This window comes from Sinocyclocheilus grahami, unplaced genomic scaffold, assembly GCF_001515645.1.
Source record: "Sinocyclocheilus grahami isolate Dianchi unplaced genomic scaffold, SAMN03320097.WGS_v1.1 scaffold654.1, whole genome shotgun sequence".
In the NCBI taxonomy this organism is placed as follows: domain Eukaryota; kingdom Metazoa; phylum Chordata; class Actinopteri; order Cypriniformes; family Cyprinidae; genus Sinocyclocheilus; species Sinocyclocheilus grahami.
Window position 1 is genome coordinate 1,713,016 of NW_015505833.1, and position 25,000 is coordinate 1,738,015.

A 25,000-nucleotide genomic window follows, 5' to 3' on the forward strand; every position below is an offset into this window, starting at 1 on the left:
CCTGATCTTTCTGATGTTGTGCAATGCAAACCTGCAAGATCGAGCGGTCTTTGCAATGTGGTCTTTGAAGGTCAGCTGGTTATCAAAAGTTACACCAAGATTTCTGACCGAAGTTGATGGGGTAATTGTAGAAGAACCTAGCTGGATGGAAAAATCATACTGTAGAGTTGGAGTGGCAGGGAAGACAAGAAGCTCAGTCTTTGCCAGGTTGAGCTGTAAGTGATATTCTTTCATCCATGCCGAGATGTCTGCCAGGCAGCCTGAGATCCGTGCAGCTACCGTTGGATCATCTGGTTGAAATGAAAGATAGAGCTGTGTGTCATCAGCATAGCAATGGTAGGAGAAGCCACGTGCCTGTATGATGGGACCCAGTGATGTTGTGTACATGGAGAAGAGGAGGGGTCCAAGAACTGATCCCTGAGGAACCCCAGTGACCAGGTGATGTGCTTTGGATACCTCCCCTCCCCAAGACACCCTGAAAGACCTACCAGTGATAGGATTGAAACCAGCTAAGTGGAATCCCTGTGATGCCCATTGAAGAGAGGGCAGACAGGAGGATCTGATGATTGACAGTGTCAAAGTGTGAGTGTAAGTGTGAGTGCGCGTGTGTGTGTGAGTGTGTGTATGTGTGTGTGAGAGTGTGTGTGCATGTGCGTGAGTGTGTGTGTGTGTGTGTGTGTGTGAGGGAGTGTGTGTGTGCGCGTGTGAGGGAGTGTGTGTGTGCGCGTGTGAGAGTGTGCGTGCGTGTGTGTGTGTCTGCATTTGAGAGTTTCTCCTAGTTAACAGTCTGTAACACTTATAAACATATGCATTGCATTATATTATGACATACCAAAGTGTTGTTTGCTGTAAAGAAGGATGCACAAACACAGCAAACATTTGATTGACAGACGTTTGTTGGGTTTAAACAGCTACTAGAACTACTAGATGCAGTGCTGAGGATGAAGACAGTCAGCATTGTTCGTGGTTAGTTAGTGGATGGTGTTAATAGTTCATGTGATTTTCTACAGCTGTTATTCATTTGCTGGATGAACCACAGAACTGACTTCATACATCCACTAAAAATCACCAAAACACTGACGTCAAACATCATGAAGAAAAGTGACGTTAATGAAGAGTAAAGATCTGCAACATTTCAGAAACATGATCTGATAAAGGACAGTCAGACATTCATAAATGTGACTTCAATGTAAAACACTGGCAGCTGCAGCTCTTATGCTCAGTGTGATGAAGAACATCTGGAGGTGTTTGCAGGCTGAGGCCCATCATTCCTCACGCGTGTCTCATTGACTGCTAAGAGCCCAGATGACGAGTAAACACAGCCAACCTGAGAAACGCTTCGCCTTGTCTGAACCTCGCTGGACTCGCCACAGTGTAGACGCCGCTTACAGCAGATCTCATCAGTCTCACATCCACAGACGAGCTCTACAGCGTCCTGACAGCATTCTGACCGCTCGTCCTCGACTCAGTGGAGCTCATGGTGAGCCGAAACTCAAACTCCTTCTTAATGCGGCCTTCTTGATGTCCGACTAACTTACAAACCATCATGAATAAATGAGTAGCACTAAATAAATGATAACTTCTTTAAGTGCCACATCAGTGGACAAGGTTGTTTCACATGCTGTCGATATGTTTGCTTACCGCCGCGATCAATAATCCTCCTGCAAATATCACCTTGAAAGTGAGGACTGGAAGAGCAGCAAACACCATTACGACCAGGAGGATCAAACTCAGTCGAACCTTAATGTTCAGCCCTCCACCGATTAATGCGGGAAGACAGTCGGAGGGAAGAAGAGAGAGTGGACTGGACCGAGAGTCACTTCAGAGTCTGTTCAGCACACAATGGCCACAAAACAACATCTGTGCAAGATCCACCTCAGCTCACACCCGCTCTCCTGCTGAGAGGAACCGCACGCACTCACACCATTCAGATCCACCGCTCTGCTGTATTTACACATCAAATTTGAATAAATCCATAGATCCAGAGAAATCTCAGAGTTCAGTGCAAATGAAATCAATCCTCTGTTTGGTGACAGCACTGAGCATCAGCATCCGGCGCTGGTTCAGGAGGAGATTTAGAAGAACATCACAGCTCAAGCCGACTCGAGGCACCTACAGTATGATGTGAGGGAACTGACACATTCAGGAGATTATTAATAACATCACTGGTTAGCATAATGACTATATATATAAAAAAAATTTTTTAAGTTAAGCTAATTAATTAACGTCTGCACCTGCTCAATGTGTTTCATGAGCTCCAGAAACTACAGGCTTCTGCTCATACACTTAAAACGGCAAAATAATATAGAGTGCCTATTTATGAATATCTTCACAAAAAAATTTTTATATTATTTTTATATCATACATATACATTTTACATTTCTCTATTTTGTAACATGTGACTTGAAAGTGTACTTTGCTACGTGTACTGCGTTAGGCTAACCGAGACTTGTCATTTGCACTTATATATTGTTTCTCTTTTGTTAGTTTTAACTGCTTTATTGTCCTCATTTGTAAGTCACTTTGGATAAAAGCGTCTGCTAAATGACTAAATGTAAATGTAAATTAAACAGACCACAAAGAGAAAGTGTGAAGTGTTCCTCCAGCTTCAGTTTAACATACAGAAGTGCACATGTTCAGATCACAAAGTTCTGTCTCACACACACACACACACACACACACACACACACACACACACACACGCACAGATACACACTCTCACTCACACACACTCACACACACACACACACACACATCTGGTCAGCTATCCTTGTGGGGACTCTCCATAGGTGTAATGGTTTTTATACTGTACAGACCGTATATTCTATTGCCCTACACCAACCCTACCCCTAAACCTACCCCTCACAGGAGACTTTCTTCAAAAAACTTCATTCTGTGTGATTTATAAGCGTTTGTACCCGTGGGGACCACAATTTAGGTCCCCACCGTTACACGAGTCCCCATGAGTCTGTGAGTCTGTGTGTTTAAGTCCCCACCAGGATAGAAAAACAGGTACACAGACACACAGATACACACACACACACAGATACACAGATACACACAGATACACACTCACACTCACACACAGATACACACTCACACACACACACACACAGAGATACACACACACACACAAACACACACACACACACAGTGATCTGCTGCAGACTGAAACCTTTGTCAGATACAGACAGTCAACATGAGGAAATGTGTGGAGCAAATGTGCTACGGCGACACCATGAGGAACAGCAGAAACCACACACACACACTTTCACACATGTTGCTCAACTCAGCTCAGACGTGACTGATTGACGCTCAAACGGCACAAACTTCCTCTAGTCATGAGACGATGTTCTCAGTCCTGACGACGGCTAACGGCCTCCTGACATGAGATGCTGCTGACGCATCCGGCTAAACTAGGACAGCAACTTTATCTAGATAATCGACTCATATACCCATTACCTTTAAGCTATCAATTATTTTCTGATTAGTCAATTAATCCTTTAATTTAGCAACAAATATTAACCATAACATTTGCAATTTTGCTTTGTTCAAACATTTTCTCAAAATATTTACTTTACCAAAAAATAAATAAATAAATGATCAAATAAAATGAAGTGTCAAGAATTAAAAGGCATCTATCAGTAATAGAAATGGCCATGATGGCTGCGATTGTCAGTGTTTGCGACTGGCAGCTTTTCCTCAGGTGTTTTGTTCATTCCTCTGCTTGAACACACACATCTGTATCAGCTGAACCGTAATCTCACTCCAGCATCACACACGCCGGTGTCCCGTTCGCTCACACCTTACATAACTAGCTGACCACTGCAGACTGCTGAAAGATGCAGGTGTCTGTTCAGTTCGGCTCTGGAAAGCGTTCATCATGATCATAAAAACAAACTGCTGCATGAACGCAACAGTTTAAGCAGCGTTGCCATACTAGCCAGTGACTTGCTCTAGGAAGTGTTCTGTGTGAAACATGACAGGAGATCAGAGATGAACACAAGCAGCAATGCATTCCAAACAAAACTATATCTCTACATAATCAAAGACATTAATTATGCTGATGCGTCATTTCACCGCTGTCATACACACAACGGCACCAAATTCATCTCACGAGGAAACTTTGTGTCCAAATAACTAGTGCTTTACAATTATTCACCATGTGGCTTAGTGATAAACTGCCTGCAGAATCACCCAAACAATTCACATCATTACAGGAGTTTGCACAAATAAAACAGCATGACACACAAATGGCTGGGAGGAATCGTGGGCCGACTGGAAAATAAAAAGATTTTACCCTGATCCCTGACACTGACTCCAGTGCTCCAGCTACCGTCATAAGAGCACTGGTAAAACTGAACACTCTTACTCAAACTTTTGTGTTTCATTTAGTACTAGAGTAAATGTTAAACAGGTGGTCGTATGCCGTGAGTCACTCTTGGATCGATCATCAGACACTGACGGCTGCTGGTCGGGGTCAGAGGTCAGACTCACCCTGGAAGGACTGTCTGGCCCTCTCCACCAGCTCCTCGATGGGGTAACTGGCCAGATCTCCTCTGGCGTGTTTGGTTTTGCAGTACGTGCAAGCATTCAGACAGCTGTGGGACAGAGAGAGAGGCTCATAAACATCAGGAGCGTTACAAACACACAGATATCAGCACATCTGAACACTGACTGCAGACCCATCATTCTCCAGAATACTTTCATTTGTGAATACAATGAGAATAATGACAATGACAAAGACGAGATGACACTCACATCATTAAACACTAACTGTGAAATTATTCGTTTTCATGCTTGCGGTTGCCAGATCCCCCAATCAGAGCTTCTCTATTATAAACAGACATATTTTCTGTCCAGTATTTTAGTTGGCAACCATTGGCATACTCTCTCACTTACACTGCGGAAAAATTATTTGATGATTTGAAAACATCCACAGTGATCTCTGTTGAGATATTCTGATCAGATGAAAGTGTCAGATTGCGCTGTTTGCTGCGAATAAATCTGCCATCAGACCTTCTTACTGACAAACTGTGAGAAATCCAAACATGATCTCCACCGTACTAGACTTAAAATCCTCAGACTCAACTAAAACGTGTCTATGGCGTCTCAGTCAGACACACACATCACACTCTCAGAGAGACTGGAGCAGAATGAATGGGGTTCACCCCTGACACTCCTCACTGGGCCAGACTACAGCAAACGCAGAAACAGCACCAGTCAAAGCCTCGCTTTAGCTGCAAGTGTGCTGTTTTCCCACAGAAGTTTGGCTCAGAGGTAAAGAGTCTTTTGTCTAAGCGCTTTGGAGCTGATCAGTGAGCGTCTGGCAGGAGGACGGTGGGCTAGATGGAAAATCGTTCTGCTGTTGGTTTGCTGAACGAGCTCCACCGAGACGGGAGCTCTGAGCCTGCAGCACGTCTCGTCTTTCATCAGCACTGTCGATGAGCCCCGTCTGGATCCTTCAGACAGATGCAGAGACGCCGGGTCTCTGCCGGGAGTCAGGAGCCATCCAGGAGCTCAGAGAAGAGAGCATCATTAGAGAACAGCAGCAGCAACACCGGCCCTTTCAGCAACGCCGCTGAGCTACAAACACGTCTGTGGAGCCTCATTACCGGCTTAAAGCTGGAGCTGTTCCACGTCTGGAAAGGTCAGTCTACTTTTAGTCAGTGTGAACGTAGTCACATTTGAGTCATGCTGCATGATGGTTAAACTGATAATCACAACTATTTTGCTCAAAATTATAATAGGGTCATTCCGTGTCAAATCTACCAAATTTCTGAAACTTACCCAGTTCAAATTTTTGATTTTGTTCATATTTTTTTTCTGTAGAAAGACAAACATAAATAGTGATGAAAGCCGAAATAATCCATTATTTTGTAGAGGGGGTCAAAATGCCAATTTTCACCTGAAACGACTTTAGAAAGCGGGCAGCATCATGATGTTATTTTTACACAGAGATTGGTTCTGTAGGTCTTTTAGTAAAATCTGTTGACTTTAGCAATCTTTGTTTCATTATGTGCCAACGGTGACGGTTCAAAAATGGTAATCTCACTCACACACACTCACACACACACACACACACACATCTGGTCAGCTATCCTTGTGGGGACTCTCCATAGGTGTAATGGTTTTTATACTGTACAGACCATATATTCTATTGCCCTACACCAACCCTACCCCTAAACCTACCCCTCACAGGAGTCTTTCTTCAAAAAACTTCATTCTCTGTGATTTATAAGCGTTTGTACCCGTGGGGACCACAATTTAGGTCCCCACCGTTACACGAGTCCCCATGAGTCTGTGTGTAGTCAGGTTTAAGTCCCCACCAGGATAGAAAAACAGGTACACAGACACACAGATACACACACACACACAGATACACACACACAGAGATACACACTCACACTCACACACAGATACACACTCACACACACACACACACAGAGATACACACACACACACAAACACACACACACACACACAGTGATCTGCTGCAGACTGAAACCTTTGTCAGATACAGACAGTCAACATGAGGAAATGTGTGGAGCAAATGTGCTACGGCGACACCATGAGGAACAGCAGAAACCACACACACACACTTTCACACATGTTGCTCAACTCAGCTCAGACGTGACTGATTGACGCTCAAACGGCACAAACTTCCTCTAGTCATGAGACGATGTTCTCAGTCCTGACGACGGCTAACGGCCTCCTGACATGAGATGCTGCTGACGCATCCGGCTAAACTAGGACAGCAACTTTATCTAGATAATCGACTCATATACCCATTACCTTTAAGCTATCAATTATTTTCTGATTAGTCAATTAATCCTTTAATTTAGCAACAAATATTAACCATAACATTTGCAATTTTGCTTTGTTCAAACATTTTCTCAAAATATTTACTTTACCAAAAAATAAATAAATAAATGATCAAATAAAATGAAGTGTCAAGAATTAAAAGGCATCTATCAGTAATAGAAATGGCCATGATGGCTGCGATTGTCAGTGTTTGCGACTGGCAGCTTTTCCTCAGGTGTTTTGTTCATTCCTCTGCTTGAACACACACATCTGTATCAGCTGAACCGTAATCTCACTCCAGCATCACACACGCCGGTGTCCCGTTCGCTCACACCTTACATAACTAGCTGACCACTGCAGACTGCTGAAAGATGCAGGTGTCTGTTCAGTTCGGCTCTGGAAAGCGTTCATCATGATCATAAAAACAAACTGCTGCATGAACGCAACAGTTTAAGCAGCGTTGCCATACTAGCCAGTGACTTGCTCTAGGAAGTGTTCTGTGTGAAACATGACAGGAGATCAGAGATGAACACAAGCAGCAATGCATTCCAAACAAAACTATATCTCTACATAATCAAAGACATTAATTATGCTGATGCGTCATTTCACCGCTGTCATACACACAACGGCACCAAATTCATCTCACGAGGAAACTTTGTGTCCAAATAACTAGTGCTTTACAATTATTCACCATGTGGCTTAGTGATAAACTGCCTGCAGAATCACCCAAACAATTCACATCATTACAGGAGTTTGCACAAATAAAACAGCATGACACACAAATGGCTGGGAGGAATCGTGGGCCGACTGGAAAATAAAAAGATTTTACCCTGATCCCTGACACTGACTCCAGTGCTCCAGCTACCGTCATAAGAGCACTGGTAAAACTGAACACTCTTACTCAAACTTTTGTGTTTCATTTAGTACTAGAGTAAATGTTAAACAGGTGGTCGTATGCCGTGAGTCACTCTTGGATCGATCATCAGACACTGACGGCTGCTGGTCGGGGTCAGAGGTCAGACTCACCCTGGAAGGACTGTCTGGCCCTCTCCACCAGCTCCTCGATGGGGTAACTGGCCAGATCTCCTCTGGCGTGTTTGGTTTTGCAGTACGTGCAAGCATTCAGACAGCTGTGGGACAGAGAGAGAGGCTCATAAACATCAGGAGCGTTACAAACACACAGATATCAGCACATCTGAACACTGACTGCAGACCCATCATTCTCCAGAATACTTTCATTTGTGAATACAATGAGAATAATGACAATGACAAAGACGAGATGACACTCACATCAACAAACACTAACTGTGAAATTATTCGTTTTCATGCTTGCGGTTGCCAGATCCCCCAATCAGAGCTTCTCTATTATAAACAGACATATTTTCTGTCCAGTATTTTAGTTGGCAACCATTGGCATACTCTCTCACTTACACTGCGGAAAAATTATTTGATGATTTGAAAACATCCACAGTGATCTCTGTTGAGATATTCTGATCAGATGAAAGTGTCAGATTGCGCTGTTTGCTGCGAATAAATCTGCCATCAGACCTTCTTACTGACAAACTGTGAGAAATCCAAACATGATCTCCACCGTACTAGACTTAAAATCCTCAGACTCAACTAAAACGTGTCTATGGCGTCTCAGTCAGACACACACATCACACTCTCAGAGAGACTGGAGCAGAATGAATGGGGTTCACCCCTGACACTCCTCACTGGGCCAGACTACAGCAAACGCAGAAACAGCACCAGTCAAAGCCTCGCTTTAGCTGCAAGTGTGCTGTTTTCCCACAGAAGTTTGGCTCAGAGGTAAAGAGTCTTTTGTCTAAGCGCTTTGGAGCTGATCAGTGAGCGTCTGGCAGGAGGACGGTGGGCTAGATGGAAAATCGTTCTGCTGTTGGTTTGCTGAACGAGCTCCACCGAGACGGGAGCTCTGAGCCTGCAGCACGTCTCGTCTTTCATCAGCACTGTCGATGAGCCCCGTCTGGATCCTTCAGACAGATGCAGAGACGCCGGGTCTCTGCCGGGAGTCAGGAGCCATCCAGGAGCTCAGAGAAGAGAGCATCATTAGAGAACAGCAGCAGCAACACCGGCCCTTTCAGCAACGCCGCTGAGCTACAAACACGTCTGTGGAGCCTCATTACCGGCTTAAAGCTGGAGCTGTTCCACGTCTGGAAAGGTCAGTCTACTTTTAGTCAGTGTGAACGTAGTCACATTTGAGTCATGCTGCATGATGGTTAAACTGATAATCACAACTATTTTGCTCAAAATTATAATAGGGTCATTCCGTGTCAAATCTACCAAATTTCTGAAACTTACCCAGTTCAAATTTTTGATTTTGTTCATATTTTTTTTCTGTAGAAAGACAAACATAAATAGTGATGAAAGCCGAAATAATCCATTATTTTGTAGAGGGGGTCAAAATGCCAATTTTCACCTGAAACGACTTTAGAAAGCGGGCAGCATCATGATGTTATTTTTACACAGAGATTGGTTCTGTAGGTCTTTTAGTAAAATCTGTTGACTTTAGCAATCTTTGTTTCATTATGTGCCAACGGTGACGGTTCAAAAATGGTAAAAAGCACTTTTTTTTTTGCTTCAGGTTTGCATGCCTGTAACTCAAGAAGTATTACATATACCTTAATATCCTTTTAGATTCTGGTTCTTAACAAACTTTTCTTCTGGTATCTTAATTTTAAAGGCCCTCGATGGTTCAATCCCAGACATGTGGAGATCTTAATGCTGCTCCATGAGTAAATTGGTAAATTGTTCACATTTGCAGTGGTCAAAAACTAAATGTGGCTCACTTTACAAACAGCTGATATATATATATATATATTTTCTTTTAAAGATGAATATCTGAAGAACAAATAATGTTGAAACTAGAATTAAATACGCTGAGATACAGGCACATTTGAGCAGATCTGAAACATTCAGGGTGTGATTGTTTATTGATGCAGGTGCTGTGTGATTTCATTATCGGTAGATGCATGAGCACAGAAACAATCGCTGCATCTTAAAATGCGTGCTATCACCAGGAGCTCCAGGGATTCTGCACGTCTGCACGTTTAAGACCAAGTAAAGAAAATCTAAGGAATAAATCAAATGGAACAAAATACATTATGATGGTCTTTAAATGTAAATGTCTTGCATTAGCAACACTTCAGAGTTTGAAAATACAACTTCCAGCAGCTCTGTATTACTTTTACATTCATTTTACAAACAAACAAACAAATAAGCTAGCAAGCTTAAGGCTTGAATATCTCTGTTTCCAGCATTTAATGCCATGACTTTATGAATTGAAGACTTTCTGCTCTGATTTAAGACCTTCACTTGTGGAAGGGTGAATCAGGATTGTTAAGACCTCAGAAACCCTCTCTCACGTCTCTCTCATGACATGCCATGTGAAGCTTGTAGAGCTCCTCAATGGGTTTTACTACAGGACATAAATTAAACACTGAACATCAAGGAAGTGACACAGTGCTACAACAGTTTAGTTTAACTCACACAAGCTCTGACATCAACAACAGAAGATATGGGAAGTGTTTTCTCCTTCTCGTTGAATTCTGATGAGTGTTTATTTCGCTATCGTAACCAAGTCTGTGCTGACCATCTGGCCCCCATCTTCACACAGATCTTCAACAGATCTCTGGAGCTGTGTGAAGTTCCCTGCGGCTTCACATACTCCACCATCATTCTGGTCGCCAAAAAGCCCAAAATCACTGGACTTAATGACTACAGACAGTGTCGCTCTCACGTCTGTGGTCATGAAGTCACTTGAGAGACTGGTCCTGGCCCACCTGAAGGACATCACTGGACCCTTGCTGGATCCTCTTCAGTTTGCCTACAGAGCAAACAGGTCTGTGGATGATCCAGTCAACAAGGGACTGCATTACATCCTGCAACACCTCGACAGACCTGGGAATTACGCAAGGATCTTATTTGTGGACTTCAGTTCGGCCTTTAATACCATCATGCCTGACCTTCTCTCAGACAAGCTCCCACAGCTCTCTGTGCCCATCTCCATCTTTCAGTGGATCACCAGCTTCCAGACAGACAGGCAGCAGCTAGTGAGGCTGGGCAAACTCACATCCAGGACTATCACCATCAGCACTGGCGCCCCCCAGGGGTGTGTTCTCTCCCCACTGCTCTTCTCTCTCTACACGAATGACTGCACCTCTAAAGACCCCTCTGTCAAGCTCCTGAAGTTCGCAGACGACACTACAGTCATCGGCCTCATCAAAGACAGAGACAAGTCTGCTTTCAGACAGGAGGTTAAAGAGCTGGCTGTCTGGTGCAGTCTTAACAACCTGGAGCTTAACACGCTTAGAACCAGAGGTGGGGGACTCGAGTCACAAATTTAAGGACTTGTGACTTGCTTGACTAAATAAAGAAAATTACTTGACTTGGACTTGAGATCCAGTGACTTGAGACTTGACTTGATTTGACCTTCATGACTCGGCAGGACTTGACTTTATAACAACTCTAATTATTATTATAAATCATTGCGACATAACTTGGTAAACAAAACGCAAGCCACTGAACCAGTGGCAGAAGTGATCCGAGTCTGCGCAGTTCATGACACTGCACGAGCACAGTTAGGAACACAGCGCGCCAAATACAGGGAGCAAGAGAATCTCCCGAGATGTTTGGATAAACACTTCGAAACTGTATGCATTTGCTGTATGCATTTACAAAGCCAGGACATCGGCACTTCAAAAAGGAAAGGTATGTAAGCTTGTTCGTTAGTTGAAAACAGCATTGGTCTTAAAATTCAGCTTAAGTCTGTCATTAAATTAAAGTGATTATAAATGATTAATCTCATGTTTGTAATTAATTAACGATGTCAAACTTTAGATTCGCTGGCGTTTGCCTCTTAATAGTGCTTAAGTGTTAAGCATCCCTCTTTGTAAATCAATATATGGAATTGTACCACGGAAACTACAGTGTTTTATCGATTAGTGATGTTTCTCTTGCACCCAAAATCCAAGATATGTTGTCAAAATGGCCCTAGTATGAGTTTTTATATTTATAACATACGATATTTAGTAATATTTTCAGCGCGGCTGCCAGTTCCGTTCAGCCCACAGTTTAAGAGTTATGCGCGTCTCTAACCAATACGGAACGAATCCAGGGATTTGAAGGAACCGGTTGAGTGATTCAATGGTCCATTCTTGCTTGTTCATGAACGAATCAACTGTTTAGAATGAATCAGTTCAATGAGCGCTTCTGTGATAAAGCAGTGATTTGCCACCACTTACTGGCGGCATTAATGCCATAGAGTAGGCCTATCATAGCCTTAAATGCATAGCTGTCAATTTAGTTCTTATTATAAAATCAAAGAAATCAATAAGTTACAGGGGAAGATACATGTACATTAACAGCAATAGGCTTCTTGTTTTGAGCCATGACAATAGTTTTCAAGAACAATGTAAAAACACGAAAACACCTTTCTGTCGGGAGAGAGAGAAGCCGCAGCGTGTGAACGCGCCGCCATCTTGGAGATGAAATCCCAGTCTTCGTTGGATATTTTTAGTGCAAAATAATTTTCCAACATCTGTTAAATATTATCTGTCTCCTAGGATGGTCAAACTCAATATGAGATACATATTTTTATTTTGTATTTTTATCAATATTTTCTCAATTACAGACTTTAGCGGTATACAAAGTAGTATTTTGTCTATATTCAAAATGTTATATTTAAAACATTATTATTTAAAATGTTTAATTAAGTTAATTTCTGAGGAAAAATTAATAAGGTCGTGTGGCAAAAAAATATTTGTTCCTGTTTGATACTGTGACTTGACTTGACTTAGCAGGACTCGACTTGACTTGCTTGAGGTGAGCCACTGACTTGACTTGCTTGATTTGTTTGTACTGTGACTTGAGACTTGCTTGAGACTTGATGGTAGGGACTTGAGACTTGCTTGAGACTTGAACATGTGTGACTTGCCCCCACCTCTGCTTAGAACTGTGGAGATGACTGTGGACTTCAGAAGAAACCCCTCTGCACTCCCCCCTCTCACCATCATGGACAGCACTGTGACTGCAGTGGAGTCATTCAGGTTCCTGGAGTGGGACACTCACATTGACTCCATTGCAAAAAAGCCCCAGCAGAGGTTGTACTTCCTTCGCCAGCTGAGGAAGTTCAACCTGCCACAGGAGCTGCTGAAACAGTTATACTCTGCTATCATCGAGTCTGTCCTGTGTTCATCCATAACTGTCTGGTTTGGTTAAGCTACAAAATCAGACATCAAGAGACTACAGCGGACAGTCAGGACTGTTCTGTCGGGAGAGAGAGAAGCCGCAGCGTGTGAACGCGCCGCCATCTTGGAGATGAAATCCCAGTCTTCGTTGGATATTTTTAGTGCAAAATAATTTTCCAACATCTGTTAAATATTATCTGTCTCCTAGGATGGTCAAACTCAATATGAGATACATATTTTTATTTTGTATTTTTATCAATATTTTCTCAATTACAGACTTTAGCGGTATACAAAGTAGTATTTTGTCTATATTCAAAATGTTATATTTAAAACATTATTATTTAAAATGTTTAATTAAGTTAATTTCTGAGGAAAAATTAATAAGGTCGTGTGGCAAAAAAATATTTGTTCCTGTTTGATACTGTGACTTGACTTGACTTAGCAGGACTCGACTTGACTTGCTTGAGGTGAGCCACTGACTTGACTTGCTTGATTTGTTTGTACTGTGACTTGAGACTTGCTTGAGACTTGAACATGTGTGACTTGCCCCCACCTCTGCTTAGAACTGTGGAGATGACTGTGGACTTCAGAAGAAACCCCTCTGCACTCCCCCCTCTCACCATCATGGACAGCACTGTGACTGCAGTGGAGTCATTCAGGTTCCTGGAGTGGGACACTCACATTGACTCCATTGCAAAAAAGCCCCAGCAGAGGTTGTACTTCCTTCGCCAGCTGAGGAAGTTCAACCTGCCACAGGAGCTGCTGAAACAGTTATACTCTGCTATCATCGAGTCTGTCCTGTGTTCATCCATAACTGTCTGGTTTGGTTAAGCTACAAAATCAGACATCAAGAGACTACAGCGGACAGTCAGGACTGCTGAGAGGATTATTGGTGCCCCTCTGCCCAGCCTCCAAGATCTTCACATCTCCAGTGTGAGGAAAAGGGCTAAGAAAATCACCTTGGACCCCTCACACCCAGCCCACTCTCTCTTCGAACGGTTGCCTTCTGGTCGGCGCTACAGAGCACTGACCACCAGAACAGCCAGGCACAAGAACAGTGTTACCCGCAGACTATATTCAGCCTGAACAATTAAATCTTTCATAATTATACATCGTCCATCACAACTGGCATATTCATACACAGAATCCAAAATTTGTACACTTGTAAACTGCACACTTTGTAAGTAACATATCTGTAAATTTTTTCCTATACTTCTATTTCTGTATACAGTACATTAGGAAGTCGAGGGATTGTAGGTGGGGGGAGTGAATGTACGGCACTCTCTTCCACCTTCAATGCCACGACTGAGGTGCCCTTGAGCAAGGCACCGAACCCCCAACTGCTCCCCGGGCGCCGCAGCATAAATGGCTGCCCACTGCTGTATGTGTGCACTTTGGATGGGTTAAATGCAGAGCACTAATTGGGTCACCATACTTGGCCACATGTCACGTCACGTTCACTTTCACATTATTTAATTTCCGGGTTTTTTTCTTCTTATATAAGTGTTATATTCCACCTACTGTGTTATTCCTTTGTATGTCTGCACTATGTCTGTACTTTCTTCTGCACTGGAAGCTCCTCTTGTCAAGTCAAATTCCTTGTGTGTGTAAACATACTTGGTAATAAAGCTCTTCTGATTATGATTCTACACTGTTTCAGCATTAGCGTTCATCATTGTTCGCCACTCCTGCCACACGACCCATCAGAACAGAGCAGAGGCCCGGTTGTGGCCATTCTGCTCTATTCACACTGATAAACAGGCTCATTTATGAGGCTCCACGGGTTCTGTTCTCTCCACACGGACGGCACAAAATATCAGGGCCTGATTAGACACCTGCAGTAAATAATTTCTTAATTACTTCTGCTGAAAGCTGCTCGCCGTCCGTCATTAATTACACCAGCGATACATATGGACAATATACTTCATCACAGCGCTGGGACTAACGGGCCCCTGGTGAGACTAACCCGCTTTACTCTGTTACCTATTCAACAGTCCTGTGACAGTAAGACAATTCTGAGAGCTCCCCAGATGCTCCCCGCTCCCTCGATTTATTAATCTGAGCCCCAGCGAGTGAGACGCAGCTAAATTACGCTGACCCCCGCCAGCAGAGCAGACGCCCATGAGGACGGGCCAGACACGCACGCCTCTGAGCCGACGATAACAGCTCACATGAGCACGCCGCTATTAATCGTGCCTCGAGTCGTTGGGCTTGTTTGGGGCTTACTTACTTAAGAGCGCAATTAAAGAAGTTCGAACTGCGAGTTTCACAGCTCTTCCAGGGGTTCATCATTGTGTTTGAAGGACAGAGGAAAGTCAACTGCGCTGGAAAGAAAGAGCTTCAGAAAATAACCATCAAAAACTGATCGAGAATGCAGTGCCACGAGACTCAGAACTGTGCAGAAGATCACTGAAGAGTGGAAACAACTGGATCCTGGAATCAAAGCCCATTTACCTGAAAGCAGGTACAGGATTCGGTTTTCATAATCTAATGACAAAGATAACGAACATCATCAACCAAATGCATAAACACAGGACATCCCAGCAGTCAAGAGTACGGCCTGATGAGAATATGAGCTCACAGCCGCAGGGGATTGTGGGAAACATCGGGCAGGATTTAACGATGCCAAAGGGACGATGAACGGAGAGCTGGGTTTGTCTTCCATGTCTGAAGAGAGATGAATCATGTTCTCATCCATTATTTGGACCCAGCTTAAAAGAGGAACTTTTATCCAGACACGGGCTGAGCAGAAACATAGCAGAATCAACATCCATGTCCAAATGATCTTAGATCGTAAACAAACCATTCTATTTTCTCTAAAGTTAGTTTTGTCAGGCAGTGTATTAGCAAACACTCACACTCCTCTTACTTTGACAAAAACCATTGAAGATGAAGATGATTATCAAAAGCAATTATTATTTGGCACAAAATGATCTTTAATCTATCCATGATTTGGCCCGATGGCAGAGTGGACTGTCTGACAGCTTTGTGCTGCACTCAGGTATTTGTTGTGCTATTACATGTCATTTGTTTTTTTCCCCTTGTTTTGTTTTTGATTGTTCGCTTGTCTTCAATAATGTTTGTCCAATATTAGTTAGTCTGGTAGTTTTTGCTGTTGTATCTAAATTGAAACAAGAATTGTAAAATTACACTGGTATCTAAAATTTCAGAGTCATAAACTTATTTATTAGAATACAAAGTTACATGTGTCAAAAAAAAATTAAAGAAAGAAAAATCCTCATCGTTGAGTCTTGCAATAACATGTGAAACACACTCAAATTCCTCTGAGCACTGAATCCGGTTTGCTCATGTTCCTGTTGATTCGCACACAGATGCACACATCTCCTCCCATAATGAGTGTGGTTCTCCACAGTCCAGTGAACGCTTACAGGCCAGATCACATCTCACGCTGCACTCCACACACGCTCAATCCCAGCAGCCCTCAGCTGGCATGAGAGACACCTCCGGGCCCCTCAGGGGCCTCAGCGCAGAGCAAACCCCTCACCTCATCTCTCATGAAGCCATGTGTGAGCTATTCATCTGAGCTTCTCCACAGAAACAACAAAGCACTGTCATAAGTGCCTGCCATAAAATCTCATAAATGTGTTTATTAAGGGTGACAGAGGGCTGTGAGGGTGAAGAAAAACACATTCTCTCTCAAAGCACAAGAAAGATGGTTGACAGTCTGCATACTGAATGACAACAGCAAAAGCTTAATCATCCCGAGATGATCTAGAGGGGAGACTCCCCAAACCAAAGCACTCGTGCTCCTCAGATCACAGCAGCTTCAGTTCAGTTTCTCACTCCTCCAGTCATTTTCATCATGTGAATGCAGCTTCAATCTACTGCAGCGAAGAAGAACCCAAATAAACACAACACAACAAATCTCCAATAAAACAACACTGCTGCTATGAGCAAGTTTGGCCCAGCTAACAATATGAGGCATGTGACTCTCATGATGCAGAAACACAGGCCATTCACTAAAACTTAACTACTAGCGCAGATGTCACGGAATTTGGGCAAATTTGGGAAGAATTAATCAAAAGTAGGGTTGAACAATGAATCGTTTCAAATGGCAATTGAAACGTGAAGTCGGCATGATGTGCGTGTCAGTTGGTGTAGTGCATCTCACTGTATGAGCACACTCATTTCACCACTCATTACAATATCGTCTAATACACACAAACACTCGAAGCTCTTCATTAGATCATCATTTATTTAAAAAAATGCTTTAAGGAACATAACCTGATCGAGAGATTTTTCATGTTCTCACTTCAGAATCCGGAAAAATTGCAAGTAAACGCAGAATTTGGAAGGACAAATAAATTGAATTTGGGAATAAATAAGTCAATGAATTTAACTGATTAGACTTTTCTTTTTTTTTGATGACTAAAAATGTAAACCAATATAATGGAATCAAGAAAAACTATAATGGAAAACAGAATCAGAAAAAATAAAACCAATTTCACAGTAAAAAGATGACATGATGTCTTCACAAATAAAGTGAATGGTCTTTTTTTAGCTGGAAGGTGATACATCTTTTAGTGCTCCGTCACTAATGATTAGACTGTTAATAATAAAGTAATTTGTAGTAAATACATAAAATCATCTGTAGTGTGGTCTCAGTAAAGAGAGCTTTGGCTTGGCTTTGAACTGCTGGTTTCCCCGTAGAGCCGGACTGTAAGCACTGTAGCATCAGGAGAGGATGGATGACTGCTGACCAAACGCACAGCCAGTGATCTTCCTGCGAGTGGAGCGGCTCTCTACCAGTGGGAACCGAGAGGACGGTCCTCAGTCGATGTTCCCGCTGCGCAGCTGCTGGATGAGGCAGTGGCCATCGTCACAAACTGACTGGGAAATCCTTCATCTGCGCTGAGCTCATGACCCAATCTCACAATAAAGCCCACAGCATTCATAACGGCAGTCGACCCGCAGGAATAACCGCCTCATATTAAGGTCAGCCGCGAGTCTGATAAGAGCCATTGTTTGCTGTCATCTGGCACAACCTCAGGGAATAGAGCCGTCCGACACCAGACGACCCTCCAGGGGCCCGAGGGCCGAGTCAGCAGGGGCCCCACCGTCAGGGGACAACACGCACGCTATGAGACTACAGCGGAGGAGACACCACCAATACCTCCTCATCTACATCAGCACAGACAGAGAAACGCTGGCCTAGTTCTCCTCAAACACATGAGAAACTACTGCCAACAGCATGCGCTAAACTGTTTGGCCCTGGAAACAATGAACATAAATAATCCACTGAACGGGATTGTGAGATAATCCCTGAAAAATGGAGACAGAGACTAACTGAGATGAGGATCCCAAACGCTCGGGATTCAACACAGACCAAAACAGATCATACAATCAATCTTACGAAGACGCACATCAGATTACAGGCATCTTCAGAGCCAATTACTGAGCAGCAGCTCCGCTATGGCTCTCCACACTCGCTCATGCACACATCCTCAGTCCATACACACAATCAGACAGCATTACTTCCCACTGCATCCTAACAAACAGCTCCTGTATGGGGGAAATGGCACGTCACATTCTGGCTACACCGGCAAAGCATATTAAGAACCATTTATCAATTAGCTTATTACAATCACGACAGCCATAACAGACTTAGATTATTGTGCAGGGGCACGTTTTTTTGCCGCCACATCTTGAATTTGGGAGTCATTCTTGTTCATTTTGGTGGCATTTTGCCCCAAACCCCCATTCATTTCCAACCCTGATTCCTGCTCATTCATGTGTGTTTTATGGAGCTCACACTTAGCAAATAGTCACATATAGTGTCATTAAATGAGGCAATTGCACGGTCCAAGGAGCGACAGCGCATGATAGTTTAAGGCTCATTAGATGAACGTCGGCCAGTCAAGCTCATACTGCACTGATAAATCCCACCGTGTGTAATTATTACACCCTCTGATAAACCAGCTGGAGAAAACACACACAGACAAATCCTGCGAATCATTTCACGCTCCACCACAATACTGACTGCGACTCTAAAGACAGGGCTTGTTTGCAGATGTGAGGACTCCAAAAAACACCAAAGATCATGTGACACAAAATACGGGAGCTCTTCTCTCTCCTGACCTTCCCAGAACTAAAGGACACGAAGATAAACTTGATAGAGCGAACACATAATTAGCTCAACATTAAGTTCTGCTCAAGGCTCAAGCTAGTTAGGAGGCTCATCATCACGGCATGAACGTCCATCAGACACCAGACTGAAGCCTTGTTAGCGTGAGGAGACTCTGAGAGGCTCAAAGCGCTGTCAGCAAGCAGAAACAGACTATTACTGGAGTAACTCTGCCTGATTTCTGCATCATCCTGCTGTTTCCATCAGCTGAGGCTGCTTTAGAAGGGCAGACTAACTCATTTGTCAGATTCGCGTTAATGGCCAACTAGTCCTCTTCAATCACTTGGGATTTAAGTGGCAGAGCAGCATCTGTCCCGTATCCATGCGTCTCCACAGAGAAGACAAATAGACGTGTCCATGCGTCCCTTCAGCAGACCACAGGCCGAACCGCAGCGCCGCCACAGCTAAACTAGGTTAGCGCTCTCGCAGGTGTGCAGCGGCGGCTAGAGGGGTCAGCGCTAGCGGGTCATCCTCCGTCTGCGGCCTGACAGAGCTCTACATCATTAGCAAGCATCCCGTCCCAGACTAACCACAGGCACGCTGAGAAACACACCGCCGACTGCAGAACGATGAGGACACAGACACTTAATAACCCCCAAATCAGCTCCAAGATGAAGAACAGGCATCGATAACGAGACAACGAAACTCTACCGACAGCAGGACGTTTCATTCATAGAAGCTAAACGCACAACATGCTAGCTCAACGCTGAGCATGAGGAACTCTCTTTCATTACTGATGGAGAACATGCTAACACTAGCACACAAGTCAAACAGGATAGAAACGATAACTCAGTAGTTACAGTAGTGTAGTGCTGGGTCGACCTCAGCTCAGTTCACCAGAGCAGGACTGCAGTTTGTACTGAATTGATCTTTATAATGCATTTATTGTTTAGAATCAATTAAAATGGACTCCATCTCAAAAGTGCACCGTTTTCATGCTTTCAGGCTCAGGAGGTCAGAGTTTCAGAAGATCCAGGAAGGTCAGGTGAAGCCTGGAGCTCAAACCGTCTTTAGCTTCATGTTTCCACACAGACTGCAGCCAAAGGCGAGATGCATTATTTATGTGTAAATATAACACCAACACAATGTGAACGGCATTCTACAGAGATATATTTAATACGTGTGACAACTGAAATGAATTGAAGAACATCCGAATTAATTTAAATGTTAATGGAGTTGAGTGGAGCCTCTCTGGAGACAGACGGCTGATATCACAACCAATGAAGCTGAATATCAATGAGAGAATCCAAGGTCGAATTCTCATCAACAGCAATCGCGGGACATGAAGAGACTCTGGTGTTAGACAGTGAAATGTGTTTTATACACACAGAACAGTTGCTGTTTGTTTACCTAAACATCTCTGAACGCTTCGTCTGCCCAGAAACTACAGGGTCTTGTGTGGAAATAAATGCATCTGGTGTTTCGTTTTGTCTCTCTTCCATAACGTGCTCCAGCAGCGGTGAGGAATCACTGACGGCACAGCTGCTCTGGACTGGAGCGCAGACAATGGGAACTCGCTAAACTAGCCAAAGCCATAAGCTAATGTTTTTCACATGACACGTCTCTCTGATCAGAGCCAGAAAGAGCTGCATGTGCCGCTGGTCACAGCATTCACGAGTGACTCTCTCTGTAGCACGAGCCTACTCTAAGTTCATTGTATGAGTGTATAATGACAATACAAGGCATTCATTCATTGGTCAAGAGCACATCAGCACCCATCGTCTCACAGCATCTAACGGGCATGAGCACAGCGCTTGTAAGAATCCATGTGAAGATAAAACATGTCACCTGCGCTCTTTCATTTCATCAGTCTGTACATCCCATAATCCTCAGCAAACGGTGCGTGTCCATCTGCTGAACCAACTCAAAGTGCCACCTGATATGCCACTGTAACTAACCACTAAATGACAAAAGAGCTGGAATTACTGAGACTGATTACTGCATCACATTCACTGTTCTTAGCAGATGTTGACATGGTTCCAGTGATGTACACAGAAGAATCCAGGCAGCAGATGCGTTCAGGCTTGTCTGAGTGACTGAGTGAACCGTCTCCAGCAGTGTCAAATACTCTTGTGTTTCTGGAAGAGTTCATGTGTTCATCTGACCTTTGCTTTATAGCAACACTGAGCTTCTCCAGAAATCATTCCAGCTGCTTCAGGCTTCAGTAAACAAGCTCCTGCAAACCCACCCCCATCAAATGAAACAGCCGCTATCAGCGATCTGGGAAAACGGTCACAGAGGAGCAGAAAAACCAACGTGGAGCTCAAGAACAAAACACAAAACTAAACACGTAACTGCAGAGAAAAGCCCCATCTTACCGTTATATAAGCTCAAAAACACAAACATTGTAGAGAAAAGTGTACATCGTAATCAAGTCAACCAAGTTAAAGCCATGAAATGACATTCTGATGCATTTCTGAGTGAACCAGACCTTTACAGAGAGACCAACCAGTGAGAAGTGGAAAAATAAGAGGGACTGAAGAAAACATTCAGAGGCAGAGCAAGTAAAAAAAGATTAAGATCAGCGTCGGCGCCACGGGGGGCCTGAGTGCCGTCTCCGTAGTGGGCGCCTGATTTTAGTCGGTGGGGCATGGTACCGCCCTGGGAAGCTCTCCCAGGCTGTTAAATACACAGATTAAAAGCTAAATGTTTTCATTTCGGTTCGTTCTTAGCTAAATATATATATTATTTTCGTTCAGGTTATGCAGAGCGAAATAAGAACGGTGCTGCATTTAGAAAGAATTCTTATTAACTATAGTAGTGTAGTGTATTTGATGTTTCAGCTGTTTGATCGCGCCGGCGCCTCACGCGCACACAAAGCTGCTGCACTCATCTGAAACAGCAGCCGTTCACCGTGCCGTTCGGCGTGAGACCCGCTCCACTGTGCCATATTTTTGCTCATTATGATATTTTTCCGTCGATACTGGAACGCGCGTGAACTACAAAGCCTATTTGACCTAATAAGGCTAATAGTTTAGCTTCAGCTACATCACGAATATGGACACATTTGGATTTGTGCCTGAGAGAGGTAAGCCCAACTTTACCTTACGTTTCTTTATAAATTAATTTGTGTTGGCATGTTTATTGCTAAGCATATATTATTATATACTGCAATTATATTTATCCATTAGAATTATATATTTTTAAATTTTTATTCCGTTCTGATACGGTTAAATTTAAAGGATTTGTTGTAAAGTGAGGGGAACTAAATTATCCTATAGTGTTTATAATGTTGGTACATTATAACATTATTAGGCCTGCCGTTATTATTTCTGAAAATGCAACTTATACGAGACGTATCTTTTAAAAAAAAAAAATTTGTGTTTTTAAAAGCATGCAGCAAACGAAAACATGCGATTAATCTGTTAAAATGTGTTACTGTGGGTTAACACATGTACATTAGTAGGCTATTCTTATGCTTGGCTTCAGAGATAGCAACAGAGTCTGGGCCAAATCTGCTTTACATTCACTTCTGGCTTTTTTCAGTCTTGATTGCAAATGTTTGTTTTTTTTGTACGATGGATAATTAAAACAAAAATCAGGCGTGTGTATTTATAACAATATTACTACATATTACTACAATATTAATATTACAATATTATAACAATTACTGGGCCTACATTCTTTTTTTCAGAAATGGAAGCAACTCAAAATGTTGATCAAGATCAAGGTTATTTTACGGAGCTGTAAACACGGGAATCTCCGACCGCATGCAATCTTTGACGAACACCCAATTCATATATCAAACTAGGCTATATGTTATTAAATTGTACATAGGCTATATATCAGATTATTTTAATTACAAGTTTCATGTTTGTGTTTATCCCATTCTTTCCCCCGTTGCATCTGAAAATTACTTTCAGAAATTTATTTTTTCTTCAAAGCAGCCCCCCCCACCCAATAAATTGTGCCTGCCCCCTCACAGTGCGCGCTCTAGCGCCGACCCTGACTAAGATAAAAGACTTTTCACTTCACTTTTACTAGAATAGAGTGTATGTTGAACGTCACCTGACCAAACCCGGAAAACAGGTCTCATCACTTCCGCTTGTCAGAGAACGTGACGGAATAAATAATAGCGATATCTATAGATTTTTATTACATTTTTATATATAAATGTTAGTGAAAAGAATAAAAAGAAAAAACTTTCAGATATCAGTCCACATATGTGATGGACATTGGTTATGATAGTCTTTGGTATCTACTTTGAAGGCATCTTGAGTAAAACTGCTTCATATTTAACTAAGCATATGCAAAATGCTTGAAGCGGAAGCGACGAGACCCGGTTAACAGAATACGGAAGTCTGTTGCGCATAACCCCTACAACAGACACAACATGATAAGATTACAGCAACAAACAATCTCTCGGTCTAATCAATCAAACATCACAGCCAATCAGAAGAGTGCGTGGGCGGAGCCTCTCTCACACTCTCAACAGCTGATAAATACATACGTTTTAACATAATTCTAAATACATACTGAAAGACTGAAACCCTTTTTTCATTAAATATATTTCACAGTTTGAACGTTGTTGTTTCCTTTAAGTTATTTTTAAGCTCTGAGGTAAATTCCATCGTAAATTTCTTTATGGATATTGAAGTCATGAAAAGTGAAACACAAACTCAAATTCAATGAATGACATAAGTGTCTGTGTGCTGTATTTCATGTGAGACAGACAAGAGAGTGTGGCGTGAGCATCAATCACAGCACATCCGAGCCCAGAGTAACGGTGTCCGTCAGCGCGCGAGGATCTGAGCTCTGAGACCACATAAGAGGCTGGATGACGGATGGGACGTCACACCTCACAAAGAGCTCTCTATCTGCACAGCCTCTTAATGTCAGGCCTGATGTCAGAGGGGCCCGAAAGCAAATTAAAAACGGCTCTGGAGTCGACTAAAGACAGGCCGACACACTTGAGCTCTGCTGCTGTTTGAGCTGATAACCTCACATATGAACGCAAATGAAATCAAGAGATCTGACCTATAAATCCAGCCGCATACAAACACGAGCTTTATTTGAAGAGCGGTCGTGTGTTTAACTTCAGCTAACGACTCATTTACGCCACGTGTGAGTGTTTGACAGAAACGCTCCAGCAAAGACTCTGATCGGTACACTTCCCTCATAACAGCTTTATATAAGCAGAGAAGATGAATCGACTTGTGTGTGTAATCCTGGCACACACGGCTCTCTCGCAGGACTAACACTCGAGTGTTGATCCAGATGACGTTCAGTGTGGCCGTGTCTTCATGAGCGCTCCTGACATACAGATGATGCTCCTGTAGGGCAGATCAAGCATTCAGGCATCTGAACGCCTCCTTTAACCTGTTGCCATTAGCAAACGAAGCATGAAACAATCATAGATACACAATCAAAAGCAACGCTCTTGAGAGACGAGAGCCCTAGAGAGTGCAGTGCTGAACCCCAGAGAGCTTCAGGTTATTAAAGATCTCACGCGTGTCTTGTCAGCTCCTTCTGTGTTGAGATGAGCGTAGGGAGTCTGACGAACAGACAGACGTCACGATACTCCTGAATCAGCGAGTTCTCACAGCTCATAAACAACATGACCCACTCATACCTGGCCTTCCACAACCACATCTCAAGAACTACAGCAAACACAATCAGACTTAGCCTGGCTCCTGTCCCAACATGAGCGCTCATAGCATGTGAACACAAAACTCACTCCAGCTCCTGAGCTGCCCGAACGGACTCGGACGCGTTCGGTGTTCACATCCTAACAAAAACAGACCTTAAGACAAAAACACTCTGAACGACCGAAGACAACCATCTGGAGTCAGTCCTGATCTCAGATCCAGTCTAAGTGCACTGATTTTTGATCTTCTAATGTAAA

At 43.1% G+C, this 25,000-nt stretch overlaps 1 protein-coding gene across 1 annotated transcript in view; it reads right to left on the reverse strand.

The window, feature by feature from the left end:
* The window catches only part of cdkal1 (CDK5 regulatory subunit associated protein 1-like 1), a 237,792-nt gene that overhangs the window by 115,130 nt on the left and 97,662 nt on the right, over positions 1 to 25,000 (reverse strand). The window contains exon 7 of the mRNA XM_016242314.1: positions 7,831 to 7,934. Coding sequence (XP_016097800.1) covers positions 7,831 to 7,934 — 104 coding nt within the window. The remainder of the gene's footprint in view (positions 1 to 7,830; positions 7,935 to 25,000) is intronic.